The 21,118-nt window shown below is 49.8% G+C and overlaps 9 protein-coding genes across 9 annotated transcripts; 7 read left to right on the top strand and 2 right to left on the bottom strand.

Moving 5' to 3' along the window:
* Positions 1–1,075: 1,075 nt before the first annotated feature.
* Positions 1,076–3,589, top strand: N7468_004848 (putative ATP-dependent RNA helicase (Hrh1); the record flags this gene model as incomplete). Its single annotated transcript, XM_058474145.1, has 3 exons — positions 1,076–2,959; positions 3,025–3,183; positions 3,260–3,589. 3 exons carry the CDS (start codon positions 1,076–1,078, stop codon positions 3,587–3,589), a joined length of 2,373 nt encoding a protein of 790 aa, XP_058333148.1.
* An 871-nt stretch (positions 3,590–4,460) lies between these two features.
* N7468_004847 (uncharacterized protein) lies at positions 4,461–6,227 on the top strand (the record flags this gene model as incomplete). Its single annotated transcript, XM_058474144.1, has 1 exon — positions 4,461–6,227. One exon carries the CDS (start codon positions 4,461–4,463, stop codon positions 6,225–6,227), a length of 1,767 nt encoding a protein of 588 aa, XP_058333147.1.
* Positions 6,228–7,316: 1,089 nt separating this feature from the next.
* N7468_004846 (flavin-containing monooxygenase) lies at positions 7,317–8,984 on the top strand (the record flags this gene model as incomplete). Its single annotated transcript, XM_058474143.1, has 1 exon — positions 7,317–8,984. One exon carries the CDS (start codon positions 7,317–7,319, stop codon positions 8,982–8,984), a length of 1,668 nt encoding a protein of 555 aa, XP_058333146.1.
* A 499-nt stretch (positions 8,985–9,483) lies between these two features.
* On the top strand, positions 9,484–11,594 carry N7468_004845 (Zn(II)2Cys6 transcription factor; the record flags this gene model as incomplete). Its single annotated transcript, XM_058474142.1, has 3 exons — positions 9,484–9,549; positions 9,599–10,331; positions 10,402–11,594. The coding sequence occupies 3 exons, from the start codon at positions 9,484–9,486 to the stop codon at positions 11,592–11,594; spliced, it is 1,992 nt and encodes a 663-aa protein (XP_058333145.1).
* A 537-nt stretch (positions 11,595–12,131) lies between these two features.
* N7468_004844 (SDR family NAD(P)-dependent oxidoreductase) lies at positions 12,132–12,950 on the top strand (the record flags this gene model as incomplete). The annotated part of the gene is made up of 1 exon (XM_058474141.1): positions 12,132–12,950. One exon carries the CDS (start codon positions 12,132–12,134, stop codon positions 12,948–12,950), a length of 819 nt encoding a protein of 272 aa, XP_058333144.1.
* A 945-nt stretch (positions 12,951–13,895) lies between these two features.
* N7468_004843 (Dyp-type peroxidase) lies at positions 13,896–14,840 on the top strand (the record flags this gene model as incomplete). The annotated part of the gene is made up of 1 exon (XM_058474140.1): positions 13,896–14,840. The coding sequence occupies one exon, from the start codon at positions 13,896–13,898 to the stop codon at positions 14,838–14,840; it is 945 nt and encodes a 314-aa protein (XP_058333143.1).
* Positions 14,841–15,161: 321 nt separating this feature from the next.
* On the top strand, positions 15,162–15,605 carry N7468_004842 (uncharacterized protein; the record flags this gene model as incomplete). Its single annotated transcript, XM_058474139.1, has 3 exons — positions 15,162–15,242; positions 15,356–15,475; positions 15,564–15,605. 3 exons carry the CDS (start codon positions 15,162–15,164, stop codon positions 15,603–15,605), a joined length of 243 nt encoding a protein of 80 aa, XP_058333142.1.
* Positions 15,606–17,052: 1,447 nt separating this feature from the next.
* On the bottom strand, positions 17,053–18,031 carry N7468_004841 (60S ribosomal protein uL16; the record flags this gene model as incomplete). Its single annotated transcript, XM_058474138.1, has 3 exons — positions 17,053–17,503; positions 17,569–17,744; positions 17,987–18,031. The coding sequence occupies 3 exons, from the start codon at positions 18,029–18,031 to the stop codon at positions 17,053–17,055; spliced, it is 672 nt and encodes a 223-aa protein (XP_058333141.1).
* A 498-nt stretch (positions 18,032–18,529) lies between these two features.
* Positions 18,530–18,981, bottom strand: N7468_004840 (60S ribosomal protein eL30; the record flags this gene model as incomplete). The annotated part of the gene is made up of 3 exons (XM_058474137.1): positions 18,530–18,625; positions 18,687–18,881; positions 18,946–18,981. The coding sequence occupies 3 exons, from the start codon at positions 18,979–18,981 to the stop codon at positions 18,530–18,532; spliced, it is 327 nt and encodes a 108-aa protein (XP_058333140.1).
* Positions 18,982–21,118: the final 2,137 nt, after the last annotated feature.

Below are 21,118 nucleotides of genomic sequence, written 5' to 3'. Positions count from 1 at the left end.
GCAGTTCTGTGTGAGGCATAGTTGATTTTTTGTGATCGAATAGCTAGAAACATTGTAAGCTGAAGAAATCGCTGTCTCGTCTTTAATAGTTCTAACAAGTTCTGCAAATGGGACGGGCCAAGGAGTGATCCATCAACTGATCAGTCAAGCCAACAGTTCGATCAAGACTGGAGAAAACATCGCAAGCCGTCGACAAAGAAAGGCTCAATTCATCATGAGGCGAATATCCCAGGGTACACAGCGAGAATAAACGATCGATCGATGCGCTTTAGTTGAGCCCCACTGAATCGGCGCAGATTGTAGGCCAGTGATGCAACGGCGCAGGCACACTTCCGTGATCGGCACCAGTCCAGAGTCTATCGATTTTTGGCTTCGCGGTTGAGCCTTCGATGCGACCGGAGACTGGTGATTGGGCTTGCAGAGGTTTGTGATAGATCGACTGTTCGTCCACGAGATTACATGGGCTCATGTGGGTTCCGCTTAGCCGTCAAAATGCTTCACGAGGGAAACACAGACGTGCATTGAATCAATAATGGGAGTAGCGATGGTATCTTTCTGGGGCATTCGATAGTGTGAATTGCCAAGTATATCAGAGCAAGTATTACAAACCTATGGCAGCCAGATCGTTCAGCTCGCTTTCTCAAAGATACGACGCCTGGGCGTTTCGCACAGCAGGGCCGGAAAAGGAACACTGAGGGTCTAGGCCTGACGCCTTGCTCATTGGATTGATACCTTCCGTCGGTACTGGCAAGTTTGCAATCCTATATCCAGGGTGAATCTCCTGCGATATCCCTGTTTCGACGCTGCATAGAATGATCAAGATAAGCGAGCTGAGATATTGAACTCCCCCTCCGATGTCGCCAACTAGTACTCTGGAATTTCTTTTTCTTTACAAATTCAACAAATCAAAAGAACCATGATGTTAATAGCTTCATTCTGTTCGCTTATAGTTGACTTTGTCGGAAAGGTGAGCGGATAATATCTTGTTATCTTATCTCCTTATCGCTATCGTGATAAGAGAAAATTTGCGGCGTGAAGCGTCGCGGTCGTTTTACCTGTTGTCGCTGCATCCATCATGCCGGAGAAGGTACATACCCACTTTGGGGACTCGGGTGATGAAGTAGCGCCTCCAAAACCTGTACAGACCCTCCCGGGTCCCCCTGCCTTTGAAGAGGCTGGTCGGAAGAAGAAGCGGAACAAGAAACGGAAGCGCGACGAGCCTGCTACCGAAGCCCAACCGCTACCGAACAACGAACCTACGCAATTAGCCGAGGCATCCCCCACCCCTTCGAATCCTATTACGCCTGATGTGTTGAAGCAGCAAGGAAGCCCTCTTCAGAAAACCGAAGCCAAAAATGACCGAGTTTCGAAGCATGCCGAGAGGCCCAAGGACCAGTACAAACCGAAGGGGCTGACCGACACGAAGAGCAACTTCACCTCCCTGAGAGAGAAAGCGAATCTCCTGTACGAGCAGCGGAAAAAGCTCCCTATCTTTGGTCATGCCGAGGAAATCCGAAACAATCTTCGCGACCAAGATGTCATGCTTCTGGTTGGTGAAACTGGTAGCGGTAAAAGTACACAGATTCCACAGTTCCTGGTGAACGAATTCTGGTGTCGGCCCACGCCAGCAAAAGTCCAAAAAGAGGATGGGACGTCAAAGTCGGTGACTGTTGGCGGATGCATTGCAATCACCCAGCCTCGTCGGGTGGCCGCAATCTCTCTCGCTCGGCGAGTTGCTGAGGAAATGGGGACTCCACTAGGCTCCTCTTCTCCTGCAAGTAAAGTTGGCTATTCCGTTCGTTTTGATACCTCGACATCACCAAGCACAAGAGTCAAATTCTTGACGGAGGGCATGTTGCTGCAAGAGATGTTGCACGACCCATGGTTGACCAAATACAGTGCCGTTGTAGTTGATGAAGTTCACGAGCGAGGAATCAACGTCGATCTGACTGTTGGATTCTTACGCAATCTTGTCTCTGGAAAGCTGGAAGGACGCGGAGGTGTACCACTCAAAGTCGTCGTCATGAGTGCTACTGCAGATATGGAGAGCCTTATGGGCTTTTTCCAGGAGGGTTTCAAAAAGAGCCTAAAGGCCCCGCCAACCGAAGAAAAGGAAGGGAAGGATAAGCGGGATATCGCTGTCTGCCATATCAAAGGGCGACAATTCCCGGTGAAAACCATATATTCGCCAGAGCCCGTGCATGATTTCGTGGACGCTGCGCTTAAGGTCATTTTCCAAATACACTACAAAGAGCCCATGCCCGGAGATATCCTGGTTTTCTTGACTGGCCAAGAGACAGTAGAGGCCCTAGAGCATCTAGTCAACGAATACGCCGTTGGGATGGATCCTTCTTTGCCTCGTATCCAGGTGCTGCCGCTCTTCGCTGCTTTACCCCAGGCCGCCCAGCAAAGGGTCTTCGCTCCTGCACCCCCTCGCACACGCAAAGTGGTTTTAGCAACCAACATCGCTGAGACCTCAGTGACCGTGTCTGGCGTCCGGTATGTGGTGGATTGTGGTAAAGCGAAAGTCAAACAGTTCCGTACTCGGCTTGGCCTTGATTCGCTCCTGGTGAAGCCCATCTCTAAATCAGCTGCTATTCAAAGAAAGGGTCGCGCCGGTCGTGAAGCCCCCGGTCAATGCTTCCGTCTCTACACCGGAAAGGATTATTTGACTCTAGATGAAACAAATACCCCAGAAATCTTAAGATGCGACTTGAGCCAAGCGCTTCTGAACATGAAGGCGCGAGGGGTGGATGACATTGTTCAGTTCCCATTCTTGACCCGACCTCCCCGTGAGGCTCTCGAGAAAGCTTTGCTCCAGCTTTTAAATATTGAAGCCCTTGAGGAATCTGGACGCATCAGCGCGATTGGTCTTCAGATCGCCAAATTACCACTAACACCAACTCTTGGACGAGTTTTATTAGCAGCAGCAGAAAATGGACCCGAGTGTTTGCTTGACGTGATCGACATTATCTCTTGCCTCAGCGTGGAGAACATCTTCTTGAATACTACTTCGGAAGAAAGAAAGAGGCCGCGGAGGCCGCACGCAAAGACCTTTACCGGCGCGAGGGCGACCATCTGACCATGCTCGCGACAGTTCGGGCTTATTCGGGCGAGAATATCGATCGGAAGGTGTGGGCCGAACGGCATCTCGTTTCTCATCGGGCGATGCAGTCAGTCATGGTAATTTTCCCCCCTTCTTCTTGATGGCGCACGGGGTCTATGGTCGGTGACCGCATAACTAACTCGCGTTGTTTAGGACGTGCGAAAACAACTACGCACCCAGTGCCGCCAAGCGAAACTTCTGCCACGAGGGGAGCAGGAAGGCCAGCACCATGATCCGTCGCCTGTTTTGATTTTGCAGAGCTTCCTTGCTGGGTTTGCCACCAATACTGCTCGCCTCGTTCCCGACGGAAGCTACCGGACGGTGGTGGGCAACCAGACGGTCGCGATCCACCCCTCTAGTGTGCTATTTGGCAAGAAGGTTGAGGCTATCATGTATAACGAGTTTGTATTTACGAACCGCAGCTATGCCCGTGGTGTCAGCGCCGTACAGATGGATTGGGTGGGCGAGGCGCTCAGTGGGTAGTGTGATGGGTACTTCTGAAATCCTGGCTCTTGTCGACAGGAACCGTACCTGAGAACCCTCAAGTGCTACTATTTTGGGATTTGTATATACCCAACAAGCATCACGCCAGATACTTGTATTACCCTCCCCCAATATCAGGCATATACCCCCACTTAGCGGTAAAGTTGTTTGGCCCCCAACCCTTTCAAGGTACATTGATCTGGATGGAAGCGGGCGATCGGCGATCCTTATTTGGGGCTCCAGTTGGCTGGAAAGCAACGGGTAAAATGGACGATCCGTCTCGCCACAACTTCCACGTCAGACCCCTGTAGACACCGTAAACCGGTAGAGATAGCAGGTTAACATATCCGCCTAGTCCGAGAACAGGCTACTAGTCACCCAACACTATTCCCCCCCCCCCCCCCCTAACTCCTGCTGGTGTAATCACACGCGAGCAGTCACATCAGGCTTATCGCCTGAGCCCTACGAGTTCCTTTTTATTTCGGGCCTCACACCCCTGCGCCCTTCGACGTGTCCTGAATATCCTTAGTGCCCTGTTCTTCCCTTTGTCATAAATTAAAGGAGAGACCAGGTCGGGGCTGGTTTTAGTCCGCGTCTCGCAATTGTGGTCCGATACCGCGACTTAGAGCACCCGGACTCCACCGCCTTATCGCCCCTGGTTATCAACGCATCATCACATCATCTCGACGCCCTCGATTTATCTCTCTTCCCTATTCCCCTATTCTCTCTCTCTTAGCGTTTCCTGCTTTCTTTCTCTCACTGTTGTCTGTTGCTTGATCTAGTGGACTCGGGCCCCCATTTGGACCGATCCACCTGATCTGTGGGGACCATCTTATCTACATCTAGCTGGGACCCGATCATCAGTACAGTCATGGCCTTCCGACTTCCCACCCAGGCCCCTCGCAGACGGACGTCTTACTCCGCTCCAGCCCCTCCACCTCTCGATATACCTCCTACCTCGTCTGAGCAACCAGAAGACGAAACGACACAATGGGTGCTCTTCTCTCCCACCGCCCATACTAATACGACCTCCACCGACCGAACTCATACTGCTGGTGCATCTCGACTCAGTGACTTTGGCTCCTTTGGTACCGCAACTCGATCTCAGGCTGGCCCTGAAGAAGGAGAGGTTGACGACGATAATGCCCTTGACGAGCAACTGGACGAGGAGGGCACTGAGCTGGACAGCTTAGACGACGGGCTGCATGAATTCCGGGCGCCTTCGCTTCCTCCCGCTTCCCCCGCACGAGTGGATCAAGCACCACTTGCATTCCTTCCCGCGCATGATGGTCTGGGCAGCTTCCCGGCTTCTAGCCAACTGGTGCAGGAACAGCTGTGGCAACACGAGCAGTTTAATCCGCAACAGCCGTCAAATGTCTATCCTCAACATCGCCGTCGGTCGAGTGTCCAACGGTATCTGGATACCGTGGACGAGGTAGAAGCAGACGTGGAGAGGGATCGCTGGCAGCGTATTGAACAGTGGCGCATGGATCAAAGTCGTGCGTTGCTGCAAGAACTTGAAAAAGAAACTCGCCGTCGGCGGACTAGTCGAGCCAGTCGGTCGAGCCTCCCAGGTGCTATGGAATATGTGTCACCTGCTCGGATAACTGGCGAAGCGTCAGATGCAGTTCCTCCGCCAGGGGTTGATGCGGCGACCGATGAGTCCTTCTGGCGCCGAATCACTCGAAAGGTGATACGTGACTTGATTGGGATCGACGACGCTCTGCTTAGTGTCATATTTGGGGAGTCTCTCCCTGGGGAGGAGGAAGGCAAAGAGAATAAGGACGAATACCCTGATATGGAGACAGTTCTGGCTCGGCAAACAGATTTAGAGCAGGGAGATCAGCCCATGTGGCAATCTCGTGTCATTCAGCGCATCGCTCATGAACTGGGACAGCTGGTCAATCAGCTGTGTGAACATCCCGGTGCATTCAGCACCTATTATCAAATGACCAAGGACATCTCCAACGAGTACGCGGGGATGTCTCTCAGCCGACTAGCAGAATCAGGGACCTTGTCGAAGTCTGTTGAGCCAAACGAGCGAGAAGCCGTAAATATGGACACTATGGGTTCCGTCCCGTCCCCGCAATTCCTTCCAACCCTCCAAGACCCTGCTCGCGAGCACGAAGCCCAGTGGGGTATTGAGGATGATGAACCCGGCATCGTCGATGAATCCGCCCGTCTTCAGCAAGAACAGGAATACTGGGAACGTGGTCTTGACGTCATGATGGTTTTTAAGTACCTGCGTTCGCGCTTCAGTCGACGAGGATACATGTCCTCCGATAAACATACCTCCGCTCCTCCCCCTCGGCATCCTCAAGATGCTTCCCGCCGCGCCGCCATGATCCGCCAGCATCATCCTCTTGTCGCTCGTGCCCATTCTCGGCCCCAAGCGCCGACGCGTCGAGCTTCACAGTACTCTGGCGTCTCAGCTCCGGTAAACCTTTCATCGCCTTTACTACGCCAGCATCTTCGCCGTCCTAGCTCCAGTTGTGCTAGCCAGAGCGCTAAGCTCTCGGCCATCTCCAGTCGCCGGACTATGACAGGATCTAGTCGGAACTACTGGGACATTGGTGGCAGCGAGACGAACAGTGCGATTGGTGTTGGGGCCGGACCCGGTGCTTGGGGCGAGGTATAATTGCTGATTTACTAATAATGTCATGAACGGTGTTGATTGGTGTTGAGGGATATGCTAATCACCCACACACATATCAGGATGAAGATGGCTGTCCATATTTCGAAGGCGTTATGAGGAGATTCTCTACGAGTGATATTGATATCGGGTTTTATGGACTGAGAGCTTGGCTTGCATGATTTGGATACTCACATTTGATATTTTCGTTCACTCCATTCAACACATTACATAAATCATTGGAATACATGCCCAGGTGGACAATGTTAAATACCCCTCATCAGATCCCAATAATATGAATATGACCGAACACAGTATTTCGGAGAATAATACCCTATGATCATTGCAGTCCTATACTAGCATACTAGCACGCCGCCTCTAATAAGAGCGTCCGATTCGCGAGAAACCAAAAGCGTAAGCAGATCTCAGGTTCGACTTCCTGGCATTATAAATGAAATCTACGGTTTCAATCGGGAGCCACGGTCAACTTTACAACTCATGTGGCAATACAAGAAAAGCATGGGTGGATCCTGGGATCTGGCAGATTCAGCTGTTATGGATATGCTCGATGGGGGATCACTCCGGGGACAGCTGATTATTTGTCTGATGGGCAATCTGGGGTAGACCCATATTGGGTCCAATTTTAAGGTAAGTTTCTCGAGGATTTGGCACTTCAGATATTTCACAAGCCTATCGAATGAGCTCTGAATGGTACTAGTAAATGCGGAGGGTCTATCCCAGGGCCTATCTGACGTTGGAATGGAGTATGGCATTATGTGGAGTCATTTCATTTGACAACAGAACATGGCCTCCACCGACTTGGTTTTCCAGGTAAGCAAGGTTTTCACTGCAGATGTCATATAAGGCAGGTCTTACCGTCACGTGGCGCCGGGAATCTTGATAAGATCGATAGAATAACGATAGTTAACTATTCATAGTTAGTGAGCGACGAACAGATAAGAGGAAAGTTTCGCCGACACCTTCAAGTCTGCCCATATCGAAGGGTCCGTTTGCGCACATGATGTTGGGAACGTATAAAGCTATCTGCGATATTTCACCATTCGCCCCGAAACATCGTACACATTGACACCAGAGATGGGATCCGTTCAAGTGGAACGCTTCGATGTCTTGATTATCGGAGCCGGGCTGTCTGGGGTCTGCAGTATTTACCATCTCCGAAAGCGCTTTCCCGACTGGCGCATTCGTGTGCTTGAAGCGGCCGAGGGTGTTGGCGGGACCTGGTACTGGAATAGATATCCAGGCGCTCGAGTTGATTCGGAGTCCTTATCGTACGCTTTCTCCTTCGATAAGGAGCTGATGAATGAATGGCACTGGAAAGAAAGCTTTGCGCCACAATCAGAAATCCTGCGCTATATCCAACGTATTTCAGAGAAACATGACTTGGCCAAGGATATCCAGTTCCAGACTAGGATCAAGTCCGCATGTTGGCAAGACACCAGCCGAACATGGCTGTTCACAGACGAGGCCGGAGCTCAGTACGAAACGACCTTCTTCGTGAGTTGTATGGGCTTTCTCTCTGCTCCTAGTCTTCCTGGTATTCCTGGCATCGAAAATTTTAGGAATGAAGCGTTCCACACCTCACGCTGGCCAAAGAACCTCAACCTGAGCCGTGACTTCGCCGGTAAACGGGTCGGTATTATTGGAACAGGCGCTACGGGAATCCAGACAACCACAGCAGTATCCAAAGAGCCAAGTATCCGCTCTGTGACTGTTTTTCAGAGGACACCGAATTGGTCTGCCCCTCTTCGCAATGAAGAGATCTCGCTTGATCAAATGAAAGAGCACTGGAAGAACTACGATGCCCTCTTTGAATACTGTGCCGAAACACCATCTTGTTTCATGCACAAGGCTGACCCTCGAAAGACACTTGAGGTTTCGGAAGAGGAGCGGCTTGAATTGTGGGAAAAGAAATACGCTGAGCCAGGCTTTGCCAAGTGGCTGGGTGTTTTCAGCGACACGTACACCAACCGTGAGGCTAATAAGCTATACTCGAATTTCATGGCGAGCAAGATCAGAGAACGCATCCATGATCCGGAGGTGGCAGATAGCCTGATTCCCAAGAGTCACGGTTTTGGGACTCGCCGTGTGCCGCTGGAGAGTGGATACTTTGAAGCTTTCAACAAACCACACGTCCGTCTGGTTGACCTGCAAAAGACGCCTGTGGAGAGGATTACAGAGACGGGCATCATGACTGCAGATGGCGAACATCATGATCTGGACGTTTTGATATATGCAACTGGCTTCGATGCGATCACCGGAGCCTTTAGTGCGATCGAGTGGCATGCCAAGGACGGCCGCCCTCTTCTGGGGAGCAGTGACGCGAAAGAAAGCGATCAAGCCATTTGGATTGATCACCGGCCACGTACGTACCTTGGCTTGACAGCGTGCTCAATGCCGAATATGTTCATGGTTCTTGGGCCGCATCAGCCATTTGGCAATGCCCCACGGACGATCGAGCATGCCGTCGCTGTTGTTTCTGACCTTCTGCAATACTGCAAGGATAAGAACTACACTTATGTGGAGCCAACTGTGGAAGCCGTGGAGAGCTGGACCGAACATGTTATCGAATGCAGTAGGGGCCAGCTAGCAAATGAGGTTGACAGTTGGATGACTGGTGTCAACAAGAATATTCAGGGTAAGACGGCGCGCAGCGTCGCTAGATACTCTGGACACGCTGCTGAATACCGTCGAAGGTGTGCCGAGTGCAAGGAAGCTGGTTGGAAAGGACTGACGTTTGCATGATATCGGCTTTGTCCCTGTAAATACTTGTTATTTTGCTGCATTCTTTCGCAGTCTCGTATACAACCATTCCACTGGCAAGTGTTTAGCCTACCAGTAACCAGTACGCGCATTAACTATAATCCATTGCATGCCTTGTACTCTGAGTTCTGTTCGCTATATAGTAAAATTAAGTGTCGATATGACGATCAACTCTGTGGGCGGATCACTTCGAACTCCAGTAGTCAAGTAGTCCATATTACTCTCCCCATCAACTATTGGTCAAATGGCGGTTGTCTTCAGGAGGGTCATTTCCAAATAATGTATAACTATTAGTAAATTATTCTGTTCCAATCAGTAGCTTTCAGCTTCAAAGACGACCTGCTTGGAAAGTATCCGTGCATCAGCTAACAAGGAAGGTGTCCGCTATCTTCGGTCCCACTCAACGTTCCCCGCAACCCTCGAAATTCCATCCGACGCTGTCAGTGCGTGCCCTTGATCGCATCGTTCAACTGTCCTCGACATGGCAGCCGAGGCACGGCGTGCAACTACCGCCTCACATACGAGGTCATTCACAGGGTGTGCGACGGTATGTTTTGCGCGTTCCACATCTGGTTCTTCAACTGACTCGACCCCAGTGTCGCAGCCGCCATGTTAAGTGCGATGAGGGCCGACCAGCATGTGCTATGTGCACATCTTTTGGTCTACCGTGTGCTGGATATAAGAAAGACCTATTCTTCGATTCGAAGAATCCGGATAATCGAATAAGATTCCGGCGGCCATTGTTTACAGAGGTGGAGCGAGTGCGTATGAGCGAATGGCTGGTATCAGCTGCACCGCCCTGGTCAACGAATAGAATGCTTGCACAGATCGACGAGGAAGGATATGAAGACGTCTCTGGTACGGACTTTGGTCTTCAGCTAGGTCCGTTTGGTGTTTTCAAGGTACAGCAGAGTCCGCGTGGTTTGTGTAGAACTCCCAGTCTATCTGTCATCAATGATCCAGAGGAGACAAGCGCAAGCAGCCCTCTTCCAGACTTGAGCTCAGTAGCAGAAGTGTTCACCTTTGACACGAACGTTTCTCCCGGAATACCGTTTTTCATGGAGGCTTTGTTCGATTCAGCGGATCAAGGTCCAAGTCCGCCCACTCCAGAGCTTATAGACACGTTCATAAATCCCACTCACCTGGATAACGAACCAGTAACCCCCCCAAGGCTACCATTCATTGACTCTCACAGCCCATACTTTCTGCAACTCTCCCGTCCTACCTCACTCTCTCACATTTACCCCTACTGCGAACAGAACCATTCCTCGGGATACTATCTTCTTGCTAAAGCATTACTCTTCAACGGTTATCAGCTTAATGACACCAGTGAGACATAGGAAGACCCCTTGGCATGTTCTTTTCATTCCGCATGTGAAGGATTGCTTCGCAGCCTTAGCACTTGGAGATGTCTTGAATCATGCCAGCTTAGGCGTCTTCTACGGCACACTTGCAATAAGCGCATTGAGCCTGGGGGGCGTATCCAAGTCTGACGACTGGCTCAGCCAAGCCAGATTGTATTTCCAGGAGGCTGAATGTCACGCAAAGCACATGTTGCTCACAGCCTACGATATTCCCAAACCGGCCAAATACAAGTCTATGCTGATGGCCATTCTCACTATGGTGCAAGTCTCAACCTTTTCTGGTGATCGTGACCAGGCTGAAGAATACTTTCTGGAAGCAGAAAAATTGATTCGCCTGAAAGGTCTGAGGCGGCGAAAGTCTCGAAAGGTCCGTTTACTGCATCACTGCTACGCCTTCGAGCGCATGTTTCATGAAAGCATCTTCATCAACGGCGCAAACTCGAGTCATAGGCTCAATATACGTAGAGCTATTGAATCCAGCGGCCTCGCTCCTTGCAGTGTCGATGGACTCTCTTTTCGTTTGTCTAAATGGCAAAACCTCCAACAAGAGATGATGCGTGTTCGAGATCAAGAGGAAGGTGAGAACGATCTCCATCTTGAGCGACCTGGTTTATGCTTTGCCACGTTGTACCCAGAGATCTTCGGCATCCCAGAACCTTGGGTTCAGCTGCTATCACTGATTATCCGCCTGGGGACCGAAAAGGATACCGCCGAGCACGAGAGCGACAGCAGTCTCGACCTGAAGGATTTCATCAGCAGAGCGAAGGCGCTAGAAGATTGCATCAATCGGCTTCAAAAGCCGAAAGAAATGACAGTCTGTCTCGATACCCATCAGTCCTTTGTGGACCGAGATATCTTAGATCATATGCTTGAGGCGATGCGCAATGCCTTAGCAATTTATTTCTACCGCCGAATATACGACCTGAACGCGTCTATGTTGCAAGACAAAGTCTCGACTATTCGAGACTGTCTTCTTCAATGTGAATATGCTGATTCTAGCGTAGTACATGGCTCAGCTGGGTTTATCTGGCCAGCTTTTATTGCTGCATGTGAAGCCGAAGATTCGAAGGTACAAGCGTCCTTCTCAACCTGGTTCGAGCTATCAGCGCGTCGCAGTGGCTTGTCTTGTTTTGACCAAACATTGTCATCTATACAGCAGATTTGGGATGAGAAGCAGCGAGGGAACGGCAGCAGTATGACATGGTTAGATCTCATGAAGAAAGCCTAATCTGCAGCAATACAGCATAGGCAAGTGTTTCAGTTCCAAACTTGGTTTCGAACCCTTGTATAGCTCAACTTCAATCTTATTTTTATCTACCTCTCATTCAAGTCCGACTCTCATGAAGCTCAACAGCATTTCTGTGATCCTGTACCTCTACGGATTGTTTTGCCGAATATTCAAGTTCTGGGCATTTGCACCAGAAGCCCACCCCTGACGATAGTAAAATAAAGGCCTGCGCCCTTCCGTAGTCTTAACACAGTAGGAGGGGTAAGACATTGAGATCCACATGCTACATACACCCACCTCATATCCTGCATGTCGCAGCCGCGATAAGCCACTCAACCTTTTAGGCAGGCTTCCGCGAACCCCACAGCACGGAGGTGTAGATCATACACCGCGTCAAGTATTTATTGACATAAGAAGTCCCAGAGCTTCCGTATTCAAGATTCCAGTACCATAATCGATTTCTGGCAGGTTCAGGCTTTTGTTTTATCTTGAAGACCTTTCCTTGAAGATTCCCCCCCCCCAAAAAAAACATTCACAATGGACGTACCTGGCATCGCTTTGATAACAGGCGCAGCCTCCGGTATTGGAAAGGCCACTGCATTCAGTTTCGCCAGAGATGGTGCCTCAGGTCTAGCCCTCCTTGATCTGAACAAAGAAGCGCTAGATGCTGTTAAATTTGGAATTGAAGACCAAGAACGAGAAAGAGGCATCATGAATCCCTGCCGAATCGAAGTCTACCCCCTCAACATCGGAGACGAAAGCCAAGTCAACGAGGCCGTCCAGAGCATCGCATCCACCTTCGGCAGAATCGACTACGTAGCGAACGCCGCTGGGGTTGCAATGAAACATGAAGGAGGGGCAGCGTTCGTCGAGACGTCCGATTGGGATCGAATCTTGAACATCAACCTATCAGGATCGCTGTTCTTACTCCGTGCCGCAGCCAAAATCATGCTCAAGCAAGAACCGATCCTGTCTTCTCGAGACAGCAGGCCTTTACAGCGGGGCTCGATTATCCTCTTTTCCTCAATTCAGGGAGTCGCTGGTATACCCTTGTCAACTGCGTATGCAGCAACGAAGCACGCGGTGATTGGCCTCGTTAGAAGTTCATCGGAGGACTATGCAAAGGATGGACTGCGGATCAATGCTATCTGCCCGGGATACACAGAGACTCCTCTCACCACCAAGTCACCGCAAATTCTGCAAGCTATGAAGGAGCGTGTGGCCACTGCTGTGCCGATGGAGCGCATGGGCAGGCCGGAGGAGATTGCCGACGGTGTTATATACCTCGCTGGTGGACGGAGCTCTTTCGTCACAGGCACAGCGTTGTTGGTAGACGGTGGGTATACTCAACGGTAAAAACTATTTCTGGTAGGAGATGTCTTCGTCGCTGTTAAGCGTTCATGACTTTGCACTTAGTATGAATGGCCAAACTGAGTGTAAGACCTTAGTTTGATGACAATTTCGATGACAACTTTCCCGTAGAAAAAGAAAAATTAAAATTAAACATGGAAAGGGAAAACAGCACCGCAGGGAGAAACATACTTCGCGACCGCGGTTCCGAACAAGTGCCTTTGAACTTAAGGCCCGGATCTACATCTAAATGAAGCCTCAATTGACTCTAGGTTGAACATGTCCTGATCCTGAAGTGCAGACATGCTAGTCTTCTCGGTATATTGTATATTGTCTCTATCATTTCAAGTTTCCTCGGAAGACGAAAGGTGAAGCAATTAATTTGTTACAACCAGTTTTATTTCAGACCGCATGGTTCGGTTGTCACCTACGAGGCAGCGTCCGGTCACGTGGCTTAAGGTGACAGTATAGTCCACCTCCGATTGACGATCATTGAGAGGACCTCGGAGAGTATCTTATCAGCATTCGTCCCTTTGGCGTGGGGCCTTGTAGTGCTGTTTCCTGCCATTCCATTGGTGTGCTACTGTTGCCACCATCTTTTCGATCAGTCTAGCATTCTTTTGGTAGTTCTACCGCTTCCGTCATCGACTCCAATCAACCAATCATCATAACATGATTGCAATTCACTCTCCTTTAGGGCTCCTAAGGCTGCGCGATTGCTATATACCCTTCCGCCAACTCCGCAGCATGCATAGTGCGAGAAGAATTGCAAATTCAGGCTCCTATTCCCGCATACCCAACGCCCTTTCGTCAACCAGGGCTCGGTTCACAATTCGACCGAAGTCTCCAAGCTCAAACATATCTTGTCCCCAGTATCGATTTCAGAGCTCTTTCGCGGCGTCTAGCAGGAAGCTTCCGGGTTTTCGGTGGAATACCGCCCACAGAGTGAATATGAGCAGCCAACGAGTGCCCATCGAGCCGCAAAGGGTCGATGCACCCTTGACTGCGTCAGCGACTTTTCTAGTTTTGAAGGTAAACAGAACGCCTGATTCGGTCAAGACTGTCCGATCAACGCTGGCTGGTCTGGACAGCCTCGCCAAGAATGTCGCCATCCGCGATCTCAGCTCCCGGTTCGCTTGTACGGTCGGCATTGGCAGCGACATCTGGGATGATCTAACCGGACTTCCTCGTCCAGCTGAACTCCACAACTTCCGTGAAATCAAAGGCGCGAAACATACAGCTGTCTCGACACCCGGCGACATACTATTCCATATTCGCTCGGAGCGTCGAGATATCTGCTTCGAGTTCGAGCGCCAACTCCTGGATCAACTCGCTGGCGCGACGACTGTTGTCGACGAGACCGTTGGTTTCCGCTATTTCGACGTTCGGGACCTACTCGGCTTTGTTGATGGCACGGCCAATCCTGTTGGCCCCGCCGTACCAGATTCCGTGCTGATAGCGGAGGAAGATACAGCCGCGCAAGGGGGTAGCTACATCGTTGTCCAAAAATATACGCACGCCCTGAGCGCGTGGAAGAGTCTCTCAACAGAGCAGCAAGAAAAGATTATCGGGCGCACCAAATGGGATAATGTTGAGCTCGATGATGCGGAGTCCGGCCAAAAGTCGCACAAGACTCTGAACACGATCGAGGACGAGCAAGGGAATGAGCATGATATTCTTCGCGACAATATGCCCTTCGGATCGCCTGGATCTGGCGAGTTTGGTACATACTTCATCGGATATACTCGACGCCTGTGGGTTATTGAGAAAATGTTGGAACGCATGTTTATTGGAGATCCTCCAGGGCTGCATGACCAGATCCTAGATTTCTCTACGCCTCTAACCGGGACGACTTTTTTCGCACCATCGAGCAGCCTACTAGCGAGTCTTGAATAGGTCAAGACCAACTATTAACTAGATCATCTTTCATAAGCATGAGTCTTCATCTCAATCCGCGTGTCTTTGTCTGATCTTGGACTAGCACATTCCACATGAGATCATTCCGAGGGTCCAGATACTGTACTCGGTCCTCAACAAACCCTATATGCAAAGGCCCCATCTGAAGAATGTAAACAAAACAACCGAAGTAGGCCACTGGTTTAATTCCTCTCAGCACTGCCGCCACTTCCTGCACACCTTGATGACCTTTGGTCTGCAGTATAGCTTTCTTCACTTTTCCTCTATAACAATCTACCCAGTGCGACTTGAGCCTTCAAAATGAAACTCTTCATCTTCGTCCCATTTGCCGCATTCTTGGCCTCTGCTTTCGCCCTCTCGGCAAACGACATTAATGAGGACGTCAGTCCGTGCCTTGTAAGTACGGTCGGGAGGGCCTGACACAGGAGACAGTCGTTGGCCAAGACATGCCTGTTAATCATATATTTCGGAGTAGAGCCAATGCCTATCTGAAGCTGCCGGCACAGCCGGCTGCGTTTCCAAATATGACTTCTCATGCACCTGCTCGAGTCCAGCTTTTAAGGATACCCTCACGACATGCTTGTCGGATGCGTGTACAGAAGAGGACACAGAAAGTAAGAAGATCAGAAGCACCGGGCTTGAGGGGCCGGGCAAGAATAATGGCTAACCCGGTCTATAGTTGCTGGAAAACTGCATAAACAGAACTGTGGTACGGACCCGAGCTCGAACTCTGGGTCGGAGTAGTTCTGAAAATCTACACCAGCTTTATAATGAACGCACTGAAAATGCCACTCCGAGCGTTTTTCCGTGGCAACCCATTCGTCTGAGAGATATCAGCTTGCTGAAAAATATACCAGTATTAGCTAAATACCACCAGAAAAATGGATCTTTGATTGTATTCGAGGTCTGGTGCTGGTTTTTCAACCCTGGTGGGAATCAGGTTCTCAGATCAACGTTAGCCTTAACCTTGAATAGAAGAATCAACATTAGTTAGTACTTGGCATTTGTCCGATGAAAACATGAATATTCACCAAGCTACTTTGACCTAAGGTTCACCACACATCTAATAACCACCAGGTTCCATAACATTTCACCATAAAATAGATCTTCAATTGTTTTCGAGGACTGGTGGATATCAGATGAATCAGGATTAGGTACTACCTGATTCATCTGATATCCACCAGGTTTCATAAAATTTCACCATAAAACAGACCTTTAATTGTTTTCGAGGACTGATGGATATCAGATGAATCAAGACCAGGTACTATTTGATTTATCTGATATCCACCAGGTTCCATAACATTTCACCATAAAATAGATTTTTAATTGTTTTCGAGAATTGGTGTATATCAGATGAATCCAGTAGTACCTAATCTTCTTAAGGTTACACCGATAATCTGATAATCACCAGGTTTGATGGAAATTTCACCAGGAACGTGGATCTTGAAGTTTTTTGAAGTCTACTAATGATTTCTCTAGGGCAGTGCTACAACCGACCCCCAGCTACTCCCATCTCCCGTTGGCTAGATGCCAGTGTTCTTTTAGGAAGTATATTCGTCTACAGTAGAGCCAAGCTGAATATATATTCCATGACGTTTCTTTTGTGTTTTTGTTTTTCCCTTGATCCACGTTAACACGAGGTCTCGGGTCTATTCTTTCAAGTGCTTTATTGGTAGGGTTGAAGTTTAACACAGAACTCAAACTCGGAGGTTGCTTGTACCGTGACCTTGATAGATCGTAGGCAACGTTATGGGTCGCAATTCTTGACTCGGGGGCGCCAGCAGTTACGGTTTATTTCAAGTCCGCATATTCAGCTCGTTGTTCCACCATTGCAAAGACCAGGAAGTTAAGATCATGGTCCATTTGATTGAGAATATGCCGGCGAACTAGTACTGGTAACAAGACTCCAAGTTGAAGGACTTGAAGCGATAAAAGTTCTAGGTACTAGTACCACTTCATCCTTGATAGACATGCGCTAGTACAGTGGATATATCTTATCAAATGAACAACCTGGAAGCTAGAGACCTTTGGACAACACTACAGAGTTGGCAAAACTTTTTAGACCCATGGAAGAACTCCACTGAATTTGCACACGAGATATCAAGCTAGGGGGAACAGGAGGAAAGGTAAGAGAACATCGAGATAATTTTTGCGTTCTTGAAATTCGTATTCTTATTCAACCCATAACCATCTAAGCCTGAGACAGGTTCTCGTAGGCCTCGGGGAAACGCTTCATGTTCTCCTCGACCAGACCATGGCCGCGCAGGAACTGCACGTAGGCACCGTCCTGGCGGAGCTTGCCCTCCTGGCGGAGCTGGACGTACTCCTCGCGGTTGACGGGAGTGAAGCCCCACTTCTTGGAGACAATGATCTTTTGGCGACCGGGGAACTTGTACATGGAGCGACGGAGAGCCTCAATAGCAGCGGCACGGTTGGAGTCACGAGTGCGGACAGACAGAATGATCTGGCCAATGTTCACACGGGCGACGGAACCCTGGGGCTTACCGAAGGCACCACGCATACCAGTCTGGAGACGATCGGCTCCGGCACACGACAACATCTTGTTGATACGGACGACGTGGAAGGGGTGCACACGGACGCGCAGGTGGAAACCTTCCTTACCGGTGATCTTCACGAGGTACCTGAAAAGAATATTAGTATTGAACTCGAGCGGTAACGGGTTGGAAGTTTCGGGCGTGTGACGTACTTGTTGGCACAGATACGAGCGGCTTCGAGAGCCTCGGAGGACAGCTGCTCATACTCGTTGGAGACCAGGTGGACACAGGTGGGGAAGTCGTCGACGTTAGCCTTCTTACGACCGAGATCGAAGATACGAATCTTAGGGTCGGGAACACCACGGTTGAACCGGGACTTGGGGTAAGGCTGTATGACGCAAGGCAGGTCAGCTACTAATCTTGCCAACCCTTGTGGAATCCATCATTCATATGCAATGCCCTGGAAGTTAGGACACAGACAGCGGTTTTGGGCAGAAATTTCTTGTAGCGACGATGAAACCAACAGCAAACTCCCCCAGTCGATACCCATCAAAGCGCGTTCAAGACTTCTGCCCACAACCGAGTCCCCGCACACAAATCTCCTCCACGGGTCGAAATTTGGCGACGCACCTTGTTCTTGCAGTAGCGGTAGCAGCGGGCGGGACGGCGAGCCATTTTGAGTGCTGGAAATGAGGTGACGGCACTTCCTGCGAACTGGTTGTTGGATGTCGGTTGGTGTCGAGGGATCGAAAGGAAAGAAAAGAAATGGGCGGGCGGTCACGGGATTGTTTGATTTCCAAGCAGTGGGTGGAGTTGAGTGGCGATAAGCCCTAAGCCCTAGCGAGCCCGCCAATCATCGCCTATGCCGAGAGGCCGCATTTGTCACTCAAGCTCGAAGTTACAGAGACCGGTACTATCAATTACAAGATTACAATGAAATGAAGGCAACGCCTTATTCTCCCTTAAGACTCGTAATACGATAAGAAGAACTGCGGATTACACAGAGCGCGTCAGAATGATTCGACAGATGCGTGAGATTTTAAGTTTATTTTTTGATTTTAGGGTCGTAGTCCATCACTATCATATGCGACATGGTTGCTACAGTCAAGTAGCCACCACACACATTACCCCAGGCTCAGCACCGTCGACTCTCAGCCTCCCGCATTATCCAATTTACTGGGTATCAGCAAGGATGTCGGAGTCACCGGCGTCGAGGATGGCCATGGTGGCACAGCGGAAGAGCTTACCGCAGGCGGTACCGAGCTCAATCTGAACCGAATTATATTAGCAATTATGCCTGGGATGCTCCTGTAGAGGATCTGAAACGTACGTTGTTGCCAGAGAAGTGGTGGACAGGGGTCTTGGCCAGCATGGCGTAGTACTCGAGCTCACTCTTGCGGAGAGGAGGGGTGTTGGCAGCAATGATGACCAGCTTGGCCTTGCCGGAGCGCAGAGTCTTCATGGTAGACTTAGCACCCAGGGTGACCTTACCGGACTTCATCACCAGGGCGAGCCTGGAGTTGATCTGTTGTGTGTTAGACGAAACGACCATGGGAAATTATTTTAGATCTGTGCAAAAGAGCACTCACGTTGTCGGAACCCTTCTTGGACTTCTTGGGGGCCATCGTTACGCTGTGAAGTTCTTCGAGGACTTCGAACTGTTGTAAAATAGTAAAGGAAGGATGCGCTCCGGCCGGCGTTATAGTGGAGAGAAACTAAAGCCAAATTGAAGTAAAACTCAAGCGTTGTGCGGGCGGATCATGTAGTTGTTCCGTTCCGATGCTTAATGTCAGGTGACTATACTCTCGTCGGTGTATCTTTGAGGCCTTTAGGCCTTACGCTAACTATTTTCAGAAAGGCTCCAAAATGAATGGTTCGTGCGTTTAGATATTATTCAAGTTCCCTGTGGCGCCGGTCAGGGTCCTCTCATTTCCTAGTTATATCCTTTCAAAATCGACCAAATAACCACCCCCTTCGGCGCGGAAGTCGGGGTTGTGAACAGCGCCTTTGTAAATTCCAATGTAGATCACTATGCCGTTGCCTCCAGAGGTCAAGCTGCAGGGATCGGTCAACAATATACCTTCGAGTCCTGCGAATACATTTTGCTTATGAGGACTCAGCGTTATGCGAAGTACCGTGTACTCGGGTTCGAGGTCATGTCTTTCACCACAATTTCAACGTTTCCTCATTAGTAAGATAGAAGATTGAGAATGCCTGCCGTACTTTGGTGGCATCGGTGACGAAAACTACTATCAGTAGCTAGGCTACGGGTCCGTATGTACACCACGATGTTTTTAAATACCCAGACCTTCCACTTGAAGCTGTGGTCTTACAGTTGGACGCTGTTTAATGATGCTTCACGTCTAGTAAGCTTACACGATTATAGTACGGTCGTGGCTTGCGTCGTAGCCCACGCTGCGACCCCAATCTGCGACTACAGCGATGTTTGGAAGCGCGATTACGTTGCGTAACGAGACATGCACGACGTCTGGATCCAATTCGACCTGTTCTTCCCCTCAAATGCAATAAAACCAGCCTAATATCACTTGGGACGGGCAAAAGCGTCTAGGCCGCAGGCTTAGACGTAGTTATGTCCCTTACATCCCCAGAAAGTAAATGTACTCGAAAGAGCAGCATTCGTGCGGAAACTCGAGAGGTAGCCCGTGCAGTAATATTTCAGGTATGTTATGTACTTTCACAGCAGGGCAAGCAGATGAATACGGCGAGGCCGTCTCACCCAGGCTAAAAAAGAAAGGAGATTATTAGTTGAGACCTTGACAGCAATTGTTCATTAGGCGGAGAACCTTCTGATGGATGGTACTGGACGTGCACAAGATGATTCCGAAGAGGAGAATTCTTCGACCAGGTCATAGACGAAAGGCTGTTCTCTGCCTCTGGTCAAGGATAATGTCTGGATCAAGTTCAGCTTGTAATGCTCGTATGATAACATCAACAGCAGGTGGTATTTCCAGCTACACCTAAAACCGGGTACCTGCCTGATTCCCTGGGCGACGAGGAGGATCCTGTCATTTCCTTGTTACGTACACCGAGTGCATCTCCCCCCCAGTTTCACTATTGGCACCCCCAAAATTGAGAATCCCCACCGCCTGCCCCATGCAGCTTTTTCCTTACCCAGATATACACTTTTCACGGTGACCTCTGCGTAATTTATGTATATGCCATTACAGCCTAAGCCATAATAGGCCAGAGGGGCTAAGGCCGTACGGAATTCGGGCGTGGGAGTAAGGCAGTTACATTTTGCGTGCATTGTCCCATCCCCTGTACATCGTAATTTGCGTCCGTCGTTGCCGGGGCTCCTCTTGTATTGGCCAAAATACCTACAAGACAATGGTGCACTTGGTGACTCTAAAGTCCCTTGATTTCAGAGTAGTCTCGTCTCACTACTGAGTCTTTCCACTCTGAACTTTCCATTCCCGAGCCCGCCCCCAAAAGCTGTTGCTGGCCTGGTATCTAAAAATACCAGAGTAAGGGAGTTCGCCCGCATTCCAAACAAGCAAAACAACAGGACCCTCCCTGCAATCGGTGATAAACCTTATACTTTCTCTCATTCCACGGCTGTTCTCAGACGACCCGTCATCGATGCATCTTCGACTCCGATTAGCCATGTGGCGCTCAATCAACCTCTGACAGCGTCTATTACATTCCTCGTCCGCACCCCATACCGTGGACTCTCCACTAGATCCACCCAAGTTTGACCGCTCCCGATTAACACACTCCTTTTACCCTTTTCTCAACACCACG

Source organism: Penicillium chermesinum, assembly GCF_028974085.1.
Source record: "Penicillium chermesinum strain IBT 19713 chromosome Unknown utg000003l:1.0-5111272.0:1.0-5115320.0, whole genome shotgun sequence".
NCBI classification, from domain to species: Eukaryota; Fungi; Ascomycota; class Eurotiomycetes; order Eurotiales; family Aspergillaceae; genus Penicillium; species Penicillium chermesinum.
The sequence above is the reverse complement of the archived record's forward strand: the minus strand, read 5'-3'. Positions and strand labels throughout refer to the sequence as shown.